Here is a 21,403-nt window from a genome sequence, read left to right as displayed (position 1 = left end):
TTTTTGGAATTTTGGAAGCTATCTTTTTATAATGCAAAGTGCCAAGTTAGTTATTAGCCATCTAAGATCTTGCAATCAAATTAGTGTAAAGGAAAAAAAAGAGAGATAAAAGCTGCCTAACTGCTAATTTTGGACCATAATCATTATATATAGTATATCTAAAGGAGAAACATTCAAACAGACCAATTATTCTTTTGATCCATGATTTACTACCACCAACCAATGGCATTCAATAATATTTGAAGACAAACAAATCAAAGTAAACATACTAAAAGATGTTTGAAGATTATACTCAATGTGGATCACAAGATTCAAGAGCATTGAACGTATATATATATTTGTCAAATATGCATAATTATTTCTTTGAATTATCTTGTAAACTATGCATTGACTTGGATTGAGCACCTTCTTAAACTTTTTATCAATGCTACATTATGAAGAATAGGTGCAACTCATCACCTTTTAAGCTTTTACCTAACCACTTCAGCTTGGACCATACCTAATCACATGCACTTCCTCCTTCAAACACAATTTATCTTCTTCTTTGTCGTCACATTGTACATGTTTCATAATTACTAGGCTGTTAATCCTACTAGGCTATTTACAACTTTTAGATACTGTATGTATTTAACGTGTTTTCACTAAAACAGTTTTCCATCATTCACGGAAAATGGGCCATTAATGGTAATCCGTAAGCTCAAATGGGCCTTCAAACCCATATTCAGAAGCTCTTCAACGGACAGAGACAGAGAATGACCGGCAAACAGAGAGACCAAAAGAAGAATCTGTGTTCTCTCAAAGAAATAAACAAAACAAGTGTCAATTACTTCACGTGTCGGTATTGTGACGTGGAAGCATTCAAATCTTGTTAAACTTAAGGACAAATAATGAGGAAATTAAGATTTTCGATATATTAGTTGTGAATGTTTTCGTTAATGAAAAAAATGCAAAAATCGAATCAAGAAGATGAAGAGTAAGAGTTAAAGAAGACAAAGTAAGCAAGAAGAGCACAAAGAAGAGCCACAAAGTTTCCTTCTTTAAGAAGAACCCTAAACACAAAACCAGCGATCTCTTTCGTCACTTTCCTTCCTTCAATCACCACTCTCTTCCTCGATTTTCCGGCGAACGCCATCGTCACAACCACCGATATCCAGATCACAACGATCGCCGGAACAGCAATGAACAGCGCCGCCGCCATAGACAGAACTCCGAACACCGCACCAAGAAGCACCGACGCGTAAATCGCAGGCAAACCAGATGATGTCTGATGATTCTCTCCGTACCAATTCACTATCGAATTCAACGAATTCCATGAAGAAGACAAAAGGATCGCGTAGACTACAAGAAACAGACAAGCCCATGTTCTTCTCTTGCTTATAACTCTCAAAAACAGCTTGTACGAGGTCATGGTCTCTTGTTCTTCCTTGTCAGCCATATTTGAACACCAGATCTGATCTTATGACTCTGTGTCTGGTTTGGTAAAGTTATGGTAAATAGTAAAAGACCCTTGTTTTGTCTAAGCTTCTTCTTCTTCTGATTCCTTTTTTTGGGGTGAGTGTTTGCGGTGAAGAATTGTGAGAAAAGGAAAGTGATCGTACGTTCTTTTTAGTTTTATACTTCAACCAAGTCGAATCTAACGTAACGTGAAGAACACGCTCTTGCTGATTAGGCAGTGCTTGTCACGTGCCTTTTTTCTTAGCGGTCCAGTTAAAGTCTTTGCCTTTTCCTGCAAACTGACAGTTGGAGAGCTCTGTTTCCATTTTTTTCTTTTTTCACTTTTGGGCTCATCTCCCAAAACGCACCGTTTTATAAACCAAAGTGATTGATTAGTAACTCCAATGAACATACCAAGAAAGTAGTTTAGTTGTAGTTACTGTTAGGCCTTTGACATCATGATTTTAGGGTTAATAAATACTAGGTCCTAATTAATACTATGATGCTTACAGGTAACGAATAATTTGAGGTATGTTTGAAAAAATTGAAGAGGAGAATCAGAAGAAGATGAATATTTGACATTTCAAGGATGACTTCTTTGACCAATAAGTTCATCATCATCATTCACACCATAAATGTGGACAGCAAATTACCAAGTCCAATTTCACCATTAATTCCAAGTGGCTCGGATCAAGAAAAATACAAAAAACAAACTTCCAAATGCTTAGGAAAATAAAGAATCGAAATTTTTAAGCGATCAAATTAGCACAGCGGATATTATTTTGTCCACATTTGTTATTCAAATAGATTTCAAACACATAATTAGCATATACTCATTAAACAACATTATCTCCTTAATAATTTTGACTCTGGTTTCAGACAATATATTTGAATAAAACCAAACCTATCAAATCTCTTTTGACTAATCTGTTCTTCTTTTCTTCTTCCCATAAAACTTCACAACGACACACTTCTGCACAAAAGATTTCCCTCTCACCATGTTCTCGAAAGTTTCCATTTTTATCTTTTTCGTCACATCCATACTGTTGTTCCGATCAACCACATGCGTCGAATTCATCTACAACTCCAATTTCACCACCACCAACACACTTCTCCTCGGCAACGCCACCGTTAATTCTCCACCGTCGATCCTCACCCTCACCAACCAAACCACTTTCTCCATCGGACGTGGCCTCTACCCTTCAAGAATCAACGCCTCCTCCTCTGCCTCGCCTTTACCTTTCGCCACATCATTCATCTTCTCCATGGCTCCTTTCAAAAGCCTCTCTCCTGGCCACGGCTTCGCCTTCGTCTTCCTCCCTTTCTCCGAAACCTCCGCCGCTAGCTCATCTCAGCATCTCGGCCTCTTCAACTTCACCAATAACGGCGACCCCAACAGCCGAATCTTCGCCGTAGAATTTGATGTTTTCCCTAACCAAGAGTTCAACGACATCAACGGCAACCACGTCGGCGTCGACGTCAATTCCCTCACTTCCGTTGCATCTGAAACTGCAGGTTTCTATGGAGGAAGAGACGGCGAGAGATTCACGGAGCTGAGGCTTAACAGTGGCGAGAATTACCAGGCGTGGATTGAGTTTGATGGGTCAGCCATCAATGTCACGATGGCTAGAGCTGGCTCTAGAAAGCCCATAAGACCACTCATAAGCATTCCATTGAACCTCACTGGAGTTTTACTTGATGATATGTTCGTTGGATTCACTGCATCCACAGGACAACTAGTACAGAGCCATAGGATTCTCTCATGGAGTTTTAGTAACTCCAATTTCTCCATTGGCGATGCTTTGATCACTAGGAATCTTCCTTCGTTTAAATTGTCAGGTGACTCTGTTTTAAAGTCTAAAGGCTTCATTGCTGTGGTTTCTAGTGGTGTTGTGTTGTTAGTCTTTGTTATTGGGCTCCTCTGTTTCTACGTTGTGAGGCGGCGAAGGCAGGGACTAGAAGGAGACGTGGAAGATTGGGAAACAGAGTATTGGCCTCACAGAGTGCAATACAAAGACGTTTTGGAAGCAACCAAGGGGTTTTCAGAAGTGAACATGATCGGATACGGAGGGAATTCTACGGTGTATAGAGGAGTGTTGGAAGGTAAAGAAGTGGCGGTTAAGAGAATAATGATGAGCCCTAGAGAGAGCGTTGGCGCGACGAGTGAATTCTTGGCCGAGGTCTCGAGCTTAGGGAGGTTAAGGCACAAGAATATAGTTGGACTAAAAGGTTGGTCCAAGAAAGGAGGAGAGAGTCTGATATTGATTTACGAATATATGGAGAATGGAAGTGTCGATAAGCGGATATTTGATTGCTATGAGATGTTGAATTGGGAGGAAAGAATGAGAGTGATAAGAGACCTAGCCTCAGGGATGTTGTATCTACACGAAGGGTGGGAGTCAAAGGTGTTACATAGAGATATAAAGTCAAGCAATGTGTTGCTTGACAAGGATATGAACGCGAGGGTAGGTGATTTCGGGCTGGCTAAGTTGCAGAACACTAGTAAAGAGATGGTTAGCACGACACACGTGGTTGGAACAGCGGGTTATATGGCGCCTGAGCTGGTTAAGACAGGGAGAGCATCACCGCAGACCGATGTGTATAGCTTTGGAGTGTTTGTGTTGGAGGTAGTGTGTGGAAGGAGGCCAATAGAGGAAGGAAGAGAAGGGATAGTGGAATGGATATGGGGACTAATGGAGAAAGACAAATTGGTTGATGGTTTAGACGTGAGAATAAAGGCGAGAGGAAGGTTTGAGACCGAGGAAGTAGAGATGGCTCTGAGAATAGGACTGTTGTGTGTGCATCCTGATCCGAGGGTGCGTCCAAATATGAGACAGGTGGTGCAGATATTAGAACAAGGGAGATTTGTGGAGGATGGTGGTGAGAGGGAAATGAGCTTGTTGGAGAGAGTGAAGAGCTCTTACTTGTTGGAAACTGGTGAGGGAAGCAGACTACAACATCCCACGTTCCAAGATGTATGGAACTCGTCTTCTTATTCTAATTCCTTCCAAAGTTATGATTCTATTCTTCATGGAAGGTGAGAAACTAGCGTGAGAGTTATTCTTTTTTAACGAATTTCTATACTATATAATCTATACATGTTGTGTGATTCTTTTGTATATAAGATTGTATGAATTTGAGTAAATTGCATGAATCATTTTTGTTTGAGGTTGTAGCTATTTCTACATTGAGATTGATTTGGATGTTGTACTGTCATTTAACATGCTGTCATTTAATATGCTGCCATATATACTCCTTTTATTGTACCGTTAAACCAAGAAATCATATTTTAATATTTTAGTGTTCTTTTTCTCTAACATCGAATATAATGATACTGCATTAGATTCCGTCCGATAATTTAATAAAATGATGTTTGACAAAAAAAAAAATTGATACTGCATTAGATAACATCAAATACAAAATAATAATCTTGGATTACATAAGAAAACTATATTAGGAACAAAAGTGTATGGAATGAAAATCACAATCACCTTGCATCCTTCATTTGTCAAAATATATGTTGCTCTATTCTGATTTTTTTTCCATAAAATAATTAAAATTAACAAAAAAAAAAACAAAAAAAAATCTGTACATAGCAACATATATTTTTTATCAAAGTGATTTAGTCCATGAGATGAACATATCTAAGAAACAGATTCTTCTCATGTTTAATCGAACTAATTTGGTTTAAGGTGCATGAAAGAAAATTCTCAAGTAGATTTTGTGATACTACTCAAATTACATGAGAAATTTCCTTACAAATTGCAGAAATATGTTTGATTTTATCTAGCAACTGCACAATTGGGTTTGATTAGAACTATCCGACGCAAGTATTTAAGATTTTTTTCTTGTCCACGCCGATTTATTATGTGAATGGCCGAGAAAGTGGAAAGATCATATTAAGCATATATATATTATTTTATTTGTATTTGGTCTATCTAATTTTTTGACTAACAAAATGACCGAACAATTTTTGACCAAAATACGATGAAAACTTGAGATGATTAGTATTTAATCAACGGTTTTAGACGAGCATATTTGTTTGAAACTTTGGATCTTCCAATTCAATCCTAAAGACGTTTGGATCTTCCAAGTTGTCACTACATCTTATTGGTTAATTCTTTATTCACCAGATACTCTAATGGACGGACAGCTTGTACCACAATACCCAGACGTGCCATAAGACTTTCCTAATGCTGCTATTCTCAATCAGGTCCTAAAGGAATTGAGAGCACAAAATCAACGTAGTCCTGTAAATATCTATATCGGTACTGAAAAGTATAAATATGCGTCTTTAGTGTGGGCTCTGCTAGTTGCAATTGCTATGAGGTGATCGAAATATTTATGATTGAAATTCAAGGTATGTTCGTATTCTTTATATTTATGACTTTCAAATAATGTTATTAGCCTATTAAATTTGAAAAACGGCAATGAGAACAGACATTTCTCAATTCATATAATCAAGTGTGAATCAATTAAAATAAAGTTATACTACATTTGTATCATATTTTATTTTTATTTACCAGTTTTATCTGTATATCTTTTGACCGTCTTAAATGGTTAAACACCATTATTTTTTATCTTTACCAATGAATATCTAGTAAAATAATTGGTTGCAAGAAAAAGTAAACAAACGATTGAACTTTGTAATATAAAAGTTCAATTATAGATTGATAGATATAACAGATAAATATGTTGATAAGTGATTATTAAAATAGAATAATTAACTAATAATAATAAGTACAATACTGTTTTAAAAAAATAGAAACTGATAAGCGATCTTTTTATAAAAGTATGCTAAGTAATTATTTTCAACCAAAATAATAAGCGTAAATTTTTTGCCGACCAAAAAAAAAAAAAAGAGTAATTTTTTTTCGATAAAAGATTACTTTGGTAGTACATCTTTGCTAGGGACAAAGAACATTGCGCCATGAAAACATATAATAGTTCTCTCAATTAGAAGGAAGTGTCAAAGAAGCCGTCTTAGCTCAGTGGTAGAGCGCGTGGCTTTTAACCACGTGGCCGTGGGTTCGATCCCCACAGACGGCGATTTTGTTGGTTTTTTTCTAATATCCTTCCTATATGATTTTCTTTTTATCCAAGAAACATTCTCAGCATGTTTTATACCTTTTTGGTAGTCCAAACACAAAACTCAAAAGACACCAAAACTTCACAGATAACCAAGTGCAATGCATAGCTCAAAATCCAATATTTTTTAAATAAACTAATTAAACACATAGACATTGATGTTTTTACAACTAATCAACTCGATCGTTGATGTTTTTACAAAACTCTCCATTCCTATCAATTCAAACATATTTTGTTAATTTGTGTCATTTTCTAACATTCAATTTATTTCCAGGATGGGGAGTCCTTGACATATTTTCTATTGGATTTCGGTGTACCGGTTTAATTTACAAACCAGAAACATGGTTTATTATCTCGGTTTGGTTGTTACTTCATCATTCACTAACTAAAAAAGTATATATCAACTTGTGAACCGGTAACAATGTGTAACGACACTACAACCTCGTTTGTATGGATTAGCCTTTTTGCCCGGTCCACAACTATAATAGGAACGACCACGTCGTTTACACGGTACATTGTTCCTTTTTAACGCACCATAGCTAATATATCTTGCGGCTTTTAAAATCCTGCCGCTCAATTCAAACCCTGCTATAGTTCTCTCCTCTTCTTTACTGTCGATGCAAGTCCTGAAGTCGCAGACCACTTTCTTAGCTTTAACCAGCACCGAAGCTGCGGCCACTGGGATGATCACAGCGGTAATTAAGAGCTTGATGTAATTCATCATCGAGATCGATAAATCGTAGAGAAAATGATAATTAATTACTGATTTGGGGTTTATAAACTGGTTTTAAGTGGTATATTAGATCTGTAGTTTGCCCGGTTCTTACTCCATAACTTGTTCAATGTTTATTGCTCAGTGCTTGATTGATAGCAATAGCATGTAACTCGCCTAATTAAGCGGGCTAACAATTAATTAATTTCTTACATATATAAAAAGTGTATTCATATAAGATCTATTTATATGTCTCAAAGATCTTAGAATGGAGAAGTTTTGCATGAGCTATGTGAATACTACATATACGTCCATTAGCCTGATCATAATTAAAACACAAAATAAAAACATTCGCACCTAATTAATATAAAATATCTAGTAAGAACAAAAACGAGAAATCGGAAACATACAAAATGGTTACAAGATGCTTCAAACATACAAATAAAATGGCACATAAATATGAAACTCATCAATGGTAGAGGAATCAATACACCTCACAAATTTAATGACTAGCGACAATATATAAACCCCTCAAATTAAACATAGAACTTATCATAATCACAAGAACCCCCATCCCCGGACCAACCAAACCGGCCGAATTGCGAGCTGAAGCCGGCCCTGGAGTTGGAGCATGAGCGTTTGATACAGATGATGGTTCCACTCCTGGAGAAGGCACCGGCGAAGACAAATCCTGATGGACCGGAGACAGTGACGGTGACGGAGACGAGGAGGGAGAGGTATGACGAGGAGAGTGGCTGTGGTGGACGGTGGACAAGACCTTGACGGCTAGCTTCTGACCTTTAAGACAGTTTTGAGAGTTGCCACTAATGAAAAAGAAGGAACCGGAGTGGCTAAGTAGAAAGAGAGAGTCTCCGTCTGAGAGGGAAGTCAGGGGGTGTGTCGTGTTGCATGTGTTGTACTCTTGTTCACTCACCTCCAACACTGAGTCTTTTCCCTTCGCGTACTTAAAATCTTGTAAAAATCAAAATTATAATGCATTAATATTGACACATTGTATAGATAGATATATAGAAGAAAAGAGGAATGTGACTTACGAAGAGTGTCGTTGACTTGAAACCGGTTCCGGTGAGACCAATGAGAATAATCTTCGGAAGGAGTAGGGACCCAACCATCTTTCCCACCAACATAGAATTTGTATCCATTTGATATCTTAAACCCCATACCCATCAACATCACAAACATAAGGTAAAGATCAAACCTCATGACCAAATCCATCTCCGATCCAAAACGTTAATCAAACCCCAACTTCTTACTAACTCTCTTTGATTGTGTGTGTGTGTGTTTGCAACTTCAAGAGGCGTTTATTTATGGTGAAAGTAAAGAAAACATAGCCGTTAGGTCAAGCTGTTTTGGCTGTGCATCGATTACCTAGGGAAATGCAATTAAGGAGAAGCGTTTTGGTTTTGCTCCTGTCTTCTTTTTAACGTCTCGACATGCAATGGACTTAACGGCTATCTAACTTTAATTTTTTTACTTTCTTTCTCACAAACAAACATTTTTCACTCAGATTCTTTAGCCATCAAATATAAAAATTCAAATCCTTAAGTATTTATTATTATTTATTTATTTTTTATTTTTTTGGCAGCATCATTTAAACTTACGTTACAGATTGTTTTATTTTAAATTTTAATTATAAAAACGATAAATATTTCCGAATAATACAATATTAAAGTTTTAGTGGGCTTTTTATAAAGTGGATCGAGTATGTTGTAAGAGAGGCTTTACACATTTTCTCCTCTACTTTTAAAGCCCAACTATTAGTAGAAGAATATTCAATTTCTTCTCCTAATGACAAATTAGTAAAATTTTACACACTTTCTCCTCTACTTTTAAAAGCTCAACTTGTTGGACAATATTAGAAGAATTTTACTTTCTATAATGGGAAATTAGGGTGAAGGATCTAATTAATATTTGATGATCGTTCCTAAACTGTGACATCGAAAATAAAATTTCTACTTATGTTTTAATCCAAAAAAAAAAAACGTAAAACATTTGTACAAATCCTTTTTGAGGAAAAAAGAAGTTTTAAGGCGTAAAGAAAAGAGCTGAGATTATGAAACTTCAACTAACAAATTTCTCAATTAAAAACATTGAACCCTTCGTTTATATAACAGAAAAAGCTAATAAATTAAAATAAAAAAATCAGAGACCAAAAGAAGTTTCGACTTGTTCAACAATTGAGTTATTCAGAGTACGTTTGATTGAGAAGCTTCAACGACCGCAAGAAACAAATTTGCCCAAATTCATCAATTGGAGTTTTTTTTTTTTTTTTTTTAACAAATTGCTCTTTAGGGTTGTTGTTGTTTATCTGTCTGTAATCATCTTTCTATCTGCTGTCTGATACAGCTACTAATCTTATGCTGTCTTTTGGGTTTTCTTGCATAAAACAAAACCAAAACCTAGTTTGTTTTGACTTCATTTGAAGCAAACCTCTTTCTTTCTTCAGTGATGTGGGTTTTGGAGCTAGACTCGAATCAGTTCTGATCCAGTCGGATTTTGTATTTTTTTTTTGTTGTGGATTAAGTCATAAAGGAGGGATTTTTGGGGGTTGTGAGTGATATGAAGAAGCGGGAAATTTTGGGATTAGGGTTCGAGTGGCAGGTTATCTTCTGGTTATCGATTTGGTTGGCGATTTCGCAACAAGCGTTGGGATTGAGACCCATAAGGGAGAAAACTCGATCATGGAGTGACGAGGTTTGTGGTTTTTTTTTTTTTTTTTTTTTTCCGAAAGTTTCTTCTTTTATATGCTTTTGTTCGTAATTTTGATGTACCTGAATTTTCCAGCTAAGAATCCGACCAGTTTGCTGTCAAATGTGTTTTATTGATTTGTGATTGGCTGAAAGATAGATAACTGGTCACAAGTGATGACTTTTCTAAATCTGAGATTTTCTACTTTCTGAAGAAAATGGAGCTGATCAGAGTATAATGATATAGCGACAGTGACCATATTGAATGAAAATCTAGGAGTAAAGTAGCTCTGGTCTAAGGTTCATCTTTTGATTTGATTGAGCAAGCTGAATTTGTATATACTATCTAATTTAGCTTGATTGAGCTCATCGGTATCCAAGCTTTGTTCTGCCGGTGAATGCTATGACATTTACAGTTTGAGTTGTATTGCTAGTGAATTATAGCAAGACTGTGCAAATTGAACTCATTTACGTTAGACTGACCAGGCAATGTTTGGGTAATTGTTTAATATGTGAGGCCTTTGGGATCTTGCAGTGGCTCTTTGGTAGGAAACAAGAAGCTGAAGTAGGACCGTTTTCGGCATGGAATATAACAGGAACGTATAGAGGTTTGTGGCATGTCCTTCTTCATTTTTTTAAAGTCTTGCCACTTCAGGATTGTCTACGATGTTGTGGGTATATGTCTATTGCTTAATGTTTTAGACTACTTATCGAATGTAAAGTGGGTATTTTCAGGAACTTGGAAGTTTCTGAATTCTGTCAATAGTTCTTCGAAGTTTCAAGACTTTCAAAAAGAAAATGGTAATTCTGTGGTTGAGTTAGTGGCAGTTCCAACAAAGATAACCGGTGTGCATTATGTTCAGGTGAACAGTTCAGCTTCTAAACTCTGTATCATAGGATCGCCCTTGATCTTGTAGCAAGCAATATTTGAACTTCTAGCAACGTTAATGAAACAGGGTGTAGTTGTTTTCCATGACGTATTTGACAATGAACAAAATGTGGGTGGTGCCCAAATAAATCTGGAAGGTGTATATATATGGCCCTTTAGACAACTCCGCCTTGTGGCTAACAGGTACTAACTATTGATTTATTTAACTGCTTTTAAGATTTATTATTGAGTCTTAACTCCAAGGTCTGTACATCACTTGACCTAAACAGCGGCAAGGAGAGTGATTCAGGGCAGGAAGACAATAATCTTCTCTCAAATCCCTATCATCTGGTAGTCCTCAAGACTCTTGTTTCACCCACTTTAAGCAATGATAGTGCTTTCTTCTGCGGATGGCTTGTTTGATGTGTTAATATGTTCCAAGAGCTTACTAGTGTCAACTTTCTGTTGTTGTACAGCTTGGAATTTTCTCCTCTCAAGTGTTTCAAGAATCTCCAAGAGACAGATTACTGAAACGGAAACTTTGTAAGCAGTATCCTATCTTTTCCCGTATGGTTTACTTTTCAGCGGCTCTGATCTTCAATTCTCTTGTACTTTAGCTCCAGTAAATGAAATGGAGAAGCACTGTAACATCGAAATAGCAGCTCAAGTATCCCGTGTGGCTTCTAGTGAAAATAGTATGCATTCTAACTTTAAGGATCGAGGTGATCTTGGTGTATTATTTGTCTCCTTTGTCACATTTAATCGTACGTTGAAAGACACTTCCATATTTTGGTAGATGGAGACAAAAATTATTATTACATGGAAGGATTGATGGAAAGTCCTGGGGTAGGCGCTGACGGAGATTGTTTTTCCCCTTTGTTTCTGAATGCAACTTCTGTAAATGTCGAAGTCTACTATAACAAAGCTGTGAACTATACACTGATGGTCACTTTTGTATCCTTTACTCAAAAGTCGTTTACCCTTTCATAACAGAATGCCGAGCACTTGTGCAAATTTTGGCGTGTTCCTTAACACTCTATCACGTTTAGGTCTCTTTCCTCCAGGTTCTTTTGTTGATCCGGCAAATGGAGCACGGTAACACACAATCGGTAAGATACTAATGTAAACTCGATGGTCTGTACAGAAATGAATAAAAAATACTAACTTCCGGAAGTTTCTTGTATACAAGGGTGCTGCTAAGGTATCCATTGTAATGATTGGGCAACAAGCGATCATGGATGCTTATTTGTGCCTCTTACATCTCACAGCCGGTATATTAGTCGGTACGTATTTGGTTATAACTGTACTCGTTTAAGGATGCCATTTTTCTTATTCTTTTTAGTTAACTTATTACTTCTTTTTCATGTAACATGTTTGGCGTTCATTGCAGTGATATGTTTTATGCATTTGATAGCTTTTTTTACTCTGTAGTTCCCCTTCATTTTGATGGTATTCTTTGTTGGTTTTCATTGACCATTCGGACCCTCATCTATTAGAAAATCTAAACTGTCTCACTGTTAAACCTAGCTTACTACTTTTTCATGCAGAATCTCTGTTTAATGCATTTGCAACCGCTGCGTTCTTCAAATTCGTAGTCTTTTCGATTTTTGAGATGAGATATCTTCTGGCTATATGGAAAGCAACCCGTCCTTCCAATAGCGGAGAGGGTTGGGAAACAATGAGGCGAGAGCTTTCCTTTCTGTACAGCCGTTTCTGTGAGTACTTACTTCTTTGGTGTTTGGTTATTGATTAAAGCTTCAAACTCTTTCTTACAGCATTTTTATGATATGGGTCATATAACTGCTTGATTCTCTTCCCTCTTTTTAAAGCTCTGTTCCTTGAAACCAATACCAAGAAAATGGTTTGAATTTCTTCCAAACCCCCAACAGAGAAAATTGTAATTTCCCAATGAGAAAATTGCATATTAGGAAATATGAGTATATTCTGTCACTTTGGTATGCAAAAAATGGTATTGTTTATCTTCTCAAATTTTATAAGTTATGTCTGCTTGGCTACCCTCACTAGCTACTGTGTAAGTTTATTTTGAGTCTAACGACAATAACCTGCACTGAATCTTGAGCGCTAGACATTCTCACCATTTATGTGACTTCTGTTTTTCATTTAGCTGAAACATTGACGCAAGTTCAGATGCTAACACTGATGTTTCATCATTATCACAATATTAAACAGATGGGCTCCTTCTTGGAGGCATTTTGATAATGTACCAGTTCCACAACTACATGCAGCCGATTCTCCTTCTCATGTACTCATTTTGGATACCACAAATAGTCGCCAATGTCGTCCGGGATTCAAGAAAGCCTCTGCATCCGTATTATATCTTGGGCATGACAGCTACACGGTTAGCTATACCATTATATGTCTTTGGATGCCCACACAACTTCATGCGTGTAGAGCCCAACAAGGTCTGGTGTATATGCTTGTGCACATCCATGGGGTTGCAAGCTGTCATTCTTCTTCTTCAGCATTATTTTGGTTCACGCTGCTTTGTTCCCCGTCAGGTTAGTTTGTTCTTTTTCCATGTAAGCTACATATGAAACTTTATATCTAATAAAGCGACCCCTAAGTTTTCAGTTTGGGTTCGGTTTGGCTTTGGATATTTCAGGTCTCTTTCCCATTGCTAAGTTGTTTTGACTACCACTAATCTCTTTCTTCATCGTTTTGCCTGCACGCAGATGCTACCAGAGAAATACAACTACCACCGAAGATTTAATCGGGACGTAAGCCGCAACACTGATTGCGTTATCTGCATGACTGCTATTGATCTCAGACAGCATACCAGTGATTTCATGGTACAGCATTTTCTTTTGGCTTCTCTTAACTCATCTATTTCTCCCAATAGACAGAATAATGAGCGTGCTTGTTCTGAAAACAGATAACTCCATGTGAACATTTCTTTCATTCGGGATGCTTACAGAGATGGATGGATATAAAAATGGAGTGTCCAACTTGTCGGCGTTCTCTTCCTCCAGCATAGAGGATGTTTTCAATTTGTTAGGATGTACAGACTTCACTCAGTTTATTGCGGGTAACAACTCAAATCGAACTTCGAAACCTAAGTTTTTGTTAACTTTTTGTCCTTGGAAGTTTCTTTGCCTATTAGGTATATATAGATAGGGTATTACTTATTTGTTAAACATTCCTGAAGTGATTTTGTGAAAAAAACACGAAGTTAACTGCTGCAAAATTTGATTCTGAAACAGGTGGGGCTGGTTCTTTAATTTCAGGTCCTGGCAGAGGTTTAGAAGATTTTTAGATGAAAACAGAGCAAAGGTGGAATCTGTAACTGCGGCTAGATACCGCGGATAAACATTGTGTTCTGTATAAACTGTATAACTTTACAATCTTAGTGCATAGTCTTTCACCCCACAACCATATCTTTCACACATTTCTAGTTCTTTCATTTTCTTTTCATACATAACATCTTGTCATTGTGCCCATACGAGTGAATCCTTATGTGTCAGCTGGACCAGGAGCGATGGAAGGTCCTGCGGTAGCTGGAGCAACCAGAGGAGCCATGGCTGAGCATTTGTGGTCATAGCAGTCTATGGGCTCAAGCACAGCATCACAGACTTTTTGGCTCCGCTGAAGCGGTTTGTCAGGCAGACAGTTGTAGCGATCATCGATGGCTATTCCTCTGGAAGTCAGGTTTCTGCAGATACCTTCTTCTTCACTGAAATAGTTGTAAGAGAGGGTAACGTTCAGCAAGCTGGGCAAAACGCAGACTCCAAGAGGGACAGTGCCAGTGAACATGTTGTGTTCCAAATTCAGCTGCTCGAGATGGCCTAGCCCAGCGAGACTGTAAGGTACAGGACCAACAAAACTGTTGTAGCTCATGTCCAGGACTCTTAGCTTGTAGAGATACCCGACTTCGGGGGGTAGACACCCAGATAAGCTTGAGTTGACTAGGAGAAGCTCTTCCAAGGTATCTGCAAAGCGGGCTATGGTTGGAGGCAGACAACCGCTAAAATCATTGTTGGCAAAGACGACAACAGAGGCGGTTGTTCCTGTGAAATCTCTAGGGATAAGGCTTGTTAACCGGTTGTTGTTCACAAAAATGGCATCGAGGGGATTGCTGAAGAGTTTTGGGGGCAAGGGGCCTTCAAACTCATTGTAACGAAGGTCAAGGTACTTTAGAGAAGGGAGTGCAAGGACGACATCCGGAAAAGGACCTACAAAGCGGTTGTTGCTGAGGTCAAGCTCATAGAGTAACGATAGATTGGCCAACGAACGAGGAAGGATGCCACAGAAGCGATTGCTATTGAGATGGATGAGAGCGAGGTCAGAGAGAAGGCCAATGGCTTCAGGCAGGAAACCAGCGATGTCACCATGATTGAGATCGATTCCGGCAACAACTAGAGAGTTTGGATCGGAAGGAGATGGGGCGCAGAAGATGCCAGTGTAGCTGCAGACTGAGGGACCGACCCAATCTGCAGTTAAGTTCTTTGGATCAGAATAGATTACCTTCTTCCATGCGTGCACGGTACGCTTGCTGAAGATGCTGTTTAGGGTTTGCGGAGTGACTTGTATGGTGGTGAAGGCTATGCTTTGCGGTTGATACTAAAGAGACATGAAAAAGAAGAACTGAGATAAGGACAGGAAATGTTAGAGAGAGAGCCATTGAAAGACAAGTTATGGATCCTTTGTCTTAAGTGTGTGGATTTATATAGGGAAACAATTATCAGTTTTGGTCTTTGGACCAATGATTACAGAGGATGAATCAAGTGGTGGTATAAGATCAAGGAAAAGAACTCAACTCCTTACTTGTAGCTGTCTGGAGTGGTTTGAAGTGGGATCTGAGACTGACACCTTTGAAGACCAAATCTTAGTGTTGGACTTAGATCACTTATTCGCTTACAACCCAAGGAAACCCAATCTAATTATACAAACTTTAGCCTAACCATACATTTAAGTTCTTTAGATCTCTCAGCTTATGTTTACTTTGAACTGATAGTATTAACTAAAACTGTTTTGTGGTTTTCTTTGTATTTATTCTTTTGCCAAGAAAAGTCATAGAAGTAAAACAAAGGACAAAAGACACTGAATATTCTAAAAGCAACATTTATACGAACGGACACACTGCTTTATTCATTCACAGACCTCAAGGGCTATTCTTTCATCATCCTCGTCGTTTAGCCACCACCAGAGCCATACTTCTTGCCCAACACAATGAGCTGGAGCTTGTCATAGCCAGCGAGTACACCAGCGCCTGCAACGGCACGGAGGATGTTGGCACCTGCACCCTTGAAGAGTGACTTGGCCCCTTCATTCTTGACGATCTGAGAGAAGGCCTGAAGAGAGCTCTTGTACTTCACTGCCTCACCTGATGTCATCATCATTCTTCTGCGCACTGTGTCAATTGGGTAAGACGCCAGTCCAGCTCCAATGGTGATTCCCCATCCCAGCAAGAAACTCGCAAGGAAGCTATCCTGTACAGCTTAGAGCGATGAGTAAACAGTAACAGAGGACTCAATATGTTGAAGTGAGGAGATTTCTTTGTTTTGTACCTGGAGACCATCAACTAGAACCACAGGCTTCAAGGAATCATACAATCCAAAGTAAAGCCCACGGTAAACGACAATTCCAACACATGAGATGTTGAAACCACGGTAAAGCCCGACAATGCCATCAGAGGCTATAGTCTTCTTGTACACATCGACCATGCCATTAAACTGCCGCTGACCACCTTTCTTGGCCGCCTTCGCATCATTGGCCAAACGGGTACGAGCGTAATCCAAAGAGTACACAAAAAGCAGAGATGATGCACCAGCTGCACCACCAGACGCCAGGTTCCCAGCAAACCACTTCCAGTAGCCATCTTTTTCTTTCTTGAAGTTAAACAGCCTCTTAAAGTAATCTTTGAAAGCAAAGTTTAAAGCCTGAAAACAGAAATCTTGCTTAACATACCCATCTCAACGTCTATACAAATACCACGTCAAAGAAGAGAAAACTAACTTGAGTGGGGAAGTATCTGATAACATTGGCAGTGTTTCCTCTCCAAAGAGCAATCACTCCTTCGTCTTTGACTGTTCGGGCAAAACAATCACTGATTCCTTTATATGGCTCAGAGAGACGCCCAGCTTTGATCATTTCATCTTGATTCTGAATCAAGAGCTTCACACGCTCTATTGGCGCTGCTGCCGTCTTTGAAACAGCAGCTGAGACTCCTCCCATAAGGAAATCGATCAAGAAACCAGTACCAGTTTTCTCACTAGGAGCTTGAGCTAATACAGGAAATGAACCATGATGCGGTATAAGAGAAGAGCCAATGCCATGGCTAGTTGACTGCAATAGACTCTGCAAACCTCCATTGACATAAGCACCAGAGACACCGTAATCACGAGTTTGCTCAATCGGAGAAAGTCTATTAATCAAGTAAGATTGTCCATGTAGCTTCTGAAACACCGATGGATGCTTTGATCCATCCATTTTTGTTGTAAAACTCAGTAAAAGCTGATTCTGCAAAACAACAAAACTACAAATTAAACACCAAAAATTCTTGCTTTCTCGAAAATTTCTATACTTGCATGCTTAAAAAGAATGATCATAACCAAAACTGGAACAGAAACAGAGAAGGCATCATCAACACATTTCATAACATCATATTTAGCTTCGTTTAAAGCCACCATTTCAATCTATGAACTATAATACGACCTAATTCACAAATACCAGCACAAATTAAAACCTAGCTGCAGCTCAAATGAAACCCTCTGTTTCTAAAAGATCAAGCAACAAGTGGCATAGAGAAACCGAAGTCAAGAGAAGCAGAACAATAAAACAGAGAGAGCTTAGAGAAGCAGCATCAATGGTAAAGCTAGAACTTATGGAGTCCAGAGCTTACCGTAGATTTTTCGCCGGAGCGTTTACGAAAGAGAGAGCTCTGGACAAATGCGAGAAGAGTAGGGTTCTACATGATTCTGGTCCTAAAGTAAAAAGACGAAAAGGGGCACAAGATTATCTGAAATTACGAAAATGCTACTGGACTCCTTTGACCCGTGTCTTTCTGGGCCCAATTTTTAAAGGTCCCGAGTCTTGACGATTATTTTATATTATCTGTTTTTGTTTATCTAAACTTCTTTTAAATGGACCCAAAAATTAATTTCCTAGGAAGATAATACATTACCGTATATGTCACACCTAATGAAAATGAGAGACCTCTTTATCATCAATTCTTTTTTTTTTTTTTTTTTGGTAAGAGAATCTTTTTTTCTTCTTTAGACGAACAAAACTTTACAGATGCAAGGAAGGTGATGTGGTTCGAATTTAGTGATCCAAAAACTAGTTGGAGAAATGTTCTACATACCAAACTGTACGTTTTGAGAGTACCGGATTATAGGCAATGATATCGGCTCATGTATTAGATAACAAGACACATCACACATGTCATGCTATATAACTAAACCCGAAATTACATGCAATAACCTTAATATGTGTAAGTAAATTTTTCTAAGAGATTCAAGAAAACTCAAAGAGAACTCAGCTAGAATTCATCCGAGTAAGAAGGGAAGCATGATAATTACATGTGTTCATTAAACTAACCATAATAAAATAAAACTCCACCGTAGAAACAAATCGATTACTATATATATATAGAGAGAGAGAGATTTGTGATCGCACACGAATCATCGCACCTCTATAGTCAGAGCCGTATAAAAATAGATGAGGATACATCGTGCTATATTGGTCGTGACGTTCTTTGTCATGATGAAGACCGCAGTTTCCCAGGACAATGACCCGATGGCTCACTGCAGGGACGTGTTCGTGAGTTTCATGCCGTGCATGGGTTTCGTCGAGGGAATATTCCAACAACCTTCGCCAGATTGCTGCAGAGGCGTGACCCACTTGAACAACATCGTCAAGTTCACGTCTCCAGTTACTACTCTCTCTCAATTCTTAATTCTTCGAGTTCGGTTTCTTCTTTCACCATCAATTATATTAGTTACCCCTAACTACGCAGGGATCGAGGAATAGGCAGGACACTGGAGAAACAGAGAGAGTGTGTCTGTGCATTGAGATAATGGGAAATGCAAATCATCTTCCTTTTCTTCCCGCTGCCATTAATAACCTTCCTCGCCGTTGTTCTCTTACTCTCAGCTTTCCCATCTCCGTTGCTATGGACTGTTCTCAGTTATTCTCATTCTTCTCCCCATGGTTTTTTTGTTGCTTATTTTTAATCTGTTCCGATCTCCTAGAAAATTAAATGTTATCTTGTTACATTTTTCTTTGTGCATAAATTCTAATGAACTGGTATAATTTTTTCGTTACAGGCTCAGAAACACCAAGAATCCCGACGTTGAAAAATTAAATTAACTACCAGGGTATATATATGTATGAATGTTGGGATGGGAAGTCTTGTAACAGCTATATATATAGTTAAAAAAAGAAATGATATGTAGTCGAGTTTACTGTAAATGTAATAGTGACTAGTGATACAAAAGTACCTGGAGTTTTATGTAAGCGATTATATGGCTTGATTGGGTTCTATTATATTTCTTAGTTTTTACCATAACCATTATTATGGGAAGAAAAAAAAGTGAGTATTGTCCATTAAGAAACAAAACCATAAATATTGAAGCCGTAACGACAAAATTTTTGCTCTCGCGACATTTCTACACTTACATTGGCAATGGAATAGAAAAGTCATCATCGACACTTAAATATATCATAACGTAACGAGGCTTTTACAAATACATCCATTATTCACTTCAACATAGTAGATCAAAACCACCATATCAATCGATCAGCTAGAATACAATGTTGCATAAATTTCATGTACCAAGACCACCCATTTACCCCTCTTCACTTCACTCGCAACCCTCCATCTCTAAGGTCAAGCAGTGAGTAGCCCAGGAAAACTGAATTCACAAGACATACAACTATGTGAGAGCAAAATTAGGAGAAGCATTGATTGGTAACCTAGAATATGTGGGGTCGAAAGGAAATCCATGGGAGCCAGAGCCGACCAAAGAAATTTGGAGCCCCATACGAGCTTAAGGAAAAAAATAGCATCGTAGTTTTATTTTTTTGGTTTAAAAGCATCATATAAAACTCTTGATTGTTTTAGATATTTTTAAAGTAAAAACTTACTTTTTTTTTATCATTCCATTATATATAATAATTATATAAAATTATAGACACATACAATATATATATAACCAAAACAATTATGTGGGGCCCCTCTAAAAATGGGAGCCCCATTGCATTGTTTCATAAAAATTTGCTCCGGTCCGGCTCTGATGGGAGCTTACTAAAGCTTTGTGAACGTAAACGAGAGACCAAAAGTAGTAGGACTTTGCATTTTATCTAAATTTAATGGATGTAAAAGTAAATTGATTTTGTTTTTGGGTGCATAGAGATTTATTTCAGGGGTATAAATCGGATAATAATCCGAGATATCCTCAATATCCGTTTAGATAATTAAAAATTTGCAAATTTTTCTTAATTTGTTTTCAAAATTACTATGAATCACCCGTAACCTACACATGCTATCCAAATTATCCAATCTTTTTGAAAATATTTATATAATTCGGATAATAATTTCATTTTCAGACCTCACGAAGTTTAGAGACCTTTTAAGCATTATGTCCAACTACTTCAAATATATAAAGTGGGAAAAAATTATAAAGACTAATTAGGTCTAACAAATTAACCTATACAAATTGCATGTTTACTTAACGAAGGAAGCACGAGAGTTACATGTTTCTCTTTAAACAAACCAGCTTATTATTTGCTAAATACATATATAGATTTGTGATGAAACACGGATCATCTTTAATTACCTTGGCTAGTACTCGCCAATATCAGTTAGTTACCTACTAATTTAAGATGCATCGCGCTCTATTGCTTATGACACTAATCACGTCCGCGGTTTCCATGAGTGAAGAAGAGCATTGCAGGGACATGTTCGAGAGCTTTATTAAAGGAATATCTCTGGAACCTTCTCCACAGTATTGTAGAGGAGTGAGCCGCTTTAATAACGTCCTCAAGCTCACGTCTCCAATTACTGTAATTGATTCTTCACTCTCTCTTTTTTTTTGCTCTTTTTCGAAAAGCCGGTTCTTTAACCGTGATTAACCGGTGGGATTACTGAAAGTTACTATATGTAGTTGCAGGGATTGACGAAGAAAAAGAGGAAGGGAAAGATAGGGGGACGGTGTGATTGCCCGGAATTAGATGTAATTTGGAAAATAAGATGTAAACCTTGCGCACACAGCCCAGACTCGAATGTCACAGAATCTGAATCACAACATGTGTTGATGTGAGTGTTCAATAGATCCATGTGGGGATATGCATTGTAAGAAAGATGATCTATTAGTTTCTTTTTATCTTAAAGTTTTCTAGTGTTTCTTCACTTACGTTTATCTTAGCTTTCTAAGCTGTATAGATATTGCCATTTAATAAGAAATCTCACACATGCAAACGTTTTGAACGTAACAAATTTCGGTTCATATTCGAGCTTTTGATGATCTATTGTTTTATGTTTTAACCAAAGTTTAATTATCGCACTTGTTCCTCGATATTCACATGTTAATCTAGGCCTGGTAACTTAAACCGAACCGATTTGTCCGAACCGAA

General features: G+C 37.8%; 8 protein-coding genes and 1 non-coding gene across 10 annotated transcripts; 5 read left to right on the top strand and 4 right to left on the bottom strand.

Annotated features, from left to right (window-relative positions):
* Positions 1-885: 885 nt before the first annotated feature.
* Positions 886-1,824, bottom strand: LOC9305581. Its single transcript, XM_002867408.2, has one exon. The coding sequence runs from the start codon at positions 1,433-1,435 to the stop codon at positions 959-961; it is 477 nt and encodes a 158-aa protein (XP_002867454.1). The 5' UTR covers positions 1,436-1,824; the 3' UTR covers positions 886-958.
* Positions 1,825-1,911: 87 nt separating this feature from the next.
* Positions 1,912-4,650, top strand: LOC9303526 (probable L-type lectin-domain containing receptor kinase VII.2). Its single transcript, XM_021019099.1, has one exon. It carries the CDS (start codon positions 2,433-2,435, stop codon positions 4,473-4,475), a length of 2,043 nt encoding a protein of 680 aa, XP_020874758.1. The 5' UTR covers positions 1,912-2,432; the 3' UTR covers positions 4,476-4,650.
* Positions 4,651-6,411: 1,761 nt separating this feature from the next.
* On the top strand, positions 6,412-6,483 carry TRNAK-UUU. The gene has a single exon. It is a non-coding gene; the product is annotated as a tRNA-Lys (tRNA).
* A 1,040-nt stretch (positions 6,484-7,523) lies between these two features.
* LOC9305580 (early nodulin-like protein 2) lies at positions 7,524-8,609 on the bottom strand. Its single transcript, XM_002867406.2, has 2 exons — positions 8,290-8,609; positions 7,524-8,206 (listed from the first exon to the last, which is right to left on the bottom strand). Exons 1-2 carry the CDS (start codon positions 8,468-8,470, stop codon positions 7,737-7,739), a joined length of 651 nt encoding a protein of 216 aa, XP_002867452.1. The 5' UTR covers positions 8,471-8,609; the 3' UTR covers positions 7,524-7,736.
* A 703-nt stretch (positions 8,610-9,312) lies between these two features.
* LOC9303524 (transmembrane E3 ubiquitin-protein ligase 1) lies at positions 9,313-15,816 on the top strand. 2 transcript variants are annotated; one of them, XM_002869462.2, is made up of 15 exons: positions 9,313-9,949; positions 10,478-10,550; positions 10,678-10,805; positions 10,899-11,014; positions 11,101-11,161; positions 11,287-11,353; positions 11,428-11,505; positions 11,607-11,764; positions 11,860-11,919; positions 12,000-12,093; positions 12,358-12,525; positions 13,001-13,329; positions 13,504-13,620; positions 13,704-13,856; positions 14,032-15,816. In XM_002869462.2, exons 1-14 carry the CDS (start codon positions 9,815-9,817, stop codon positions 13,803-13,805), a joined length of 1,686 nt encoding a protein of 561 aa, XP_002869508.1. In that variant the 5' UTR covers positions 9,313-9,814; the 3' UTR covers positions 13,806-13,856; positions 14,032-15,816. The 2 variants fall into 2 exon arrangements, with proteins under 2 accessions (XP_002869508.1, XP_020872560.1); XM_021016901.1 differs by having other exon boundaries at positions 9,315-9,949; positions 11,428-11,532.
* LOC9303523 (pollen-specific leucine-rich repeat extensin-like protein 3) lies at positions 14,269-15,449 on the bottom strand. Its single transcript, XM_021016902.1, is given in 2 exon segments — positions 14,269-15,305; positions 15,307-15,449. Coding segments are annotated over 2 exon segments (1,167 nt in total). The 3' UTR covers positions 14,269-14,281.
* On the bottom strand, positions 15,678-17,873 carry LOC9305579 (ADP,ATP carrier protein 3, mitochondrial). Its single transcript, XM_021016903.1, has 4 exons — positions 17,670-17,873; positions 16,784-17,287; positions 16,336-16,707; positions 15,678-16,257 (listed from the first exon to the last, which is right to left on the bottom strand). The coding sequence occupies exons 2-4, from the start codon at positions 17,255-17,257 to the stop codon at positions 15,961-15,963; spliced, it is 1,143 nt and encodes a 380-aa protein (XP_020872562.1). The 5' UTR covers positions 17,258-17,287; positions 17,670-17,873; the 3' UTR covers positions 15,678-15,960.
* A 395-nt stretch (positions 17,874-18,268) lies between these two features.
* Positions 18,269-19,317, top strand: LOC9305578 (protein ARABIDOPSIS THALIANA ANTHER 7). Its single transcript, XM_002869461.2, has 3 exons — positions 18,269-18,700; positions 18,786-18,955; positions 19,096-19,317. Exons 1-3 carry the CDS (start codon positions 18,488-18,490, stop codon positions 19,136-19,138), a joined length of 426 nt encoding a protein of 141 aa, XP_002869507.1. The 5' UTR covers positions 18,269-18,487; the 3' UTR covers positions 19,139-19,317.
* A 1,256-nt stretch (positions 19,318-20,573) lies between these two features.
* LOC9305577 (protein ARABIDOPSIS THALIANA ANTHER 7) lies at positions 20,574-21,296 on the top strand. Its single transcript, XM_002869460.2, has 2 exons — positions 20,574-20,833; positions 20,935-21,296. Exons 1-2 carry the CDS (start codon positions 20,654-20,656, stop codon positions 21,088-21,090), a joined length of 336 nt encoding a protein of 111 aa, XP_002869506.1. The 5' UTR covers positions 20,574-20,653; the 3' UTR covers positions 21,091-21,296.
* Positions 21,297-21,403: the final 107 nt, after the last annotated feature.

Source organism: Arabidopsis lyrata, assembly GCF_000004255.2.
Source record: "Arabidopsis lyrata subsp. lyrata unplaced genomic scaffold ARALYscaffold_7, whole genome shotgun sequence".
In the NCBI taxonomy this organism is placed as follows: Eukaryota; Viridiplantae; Streptophyta; class Magnoliopsida; order Brassicales; family Brassicaceae; genus Arabidopsis; species Arabidopsis lyrata.
This window is presented reverse-complemented; position numbering and strand designations above follow the sequence as displayed.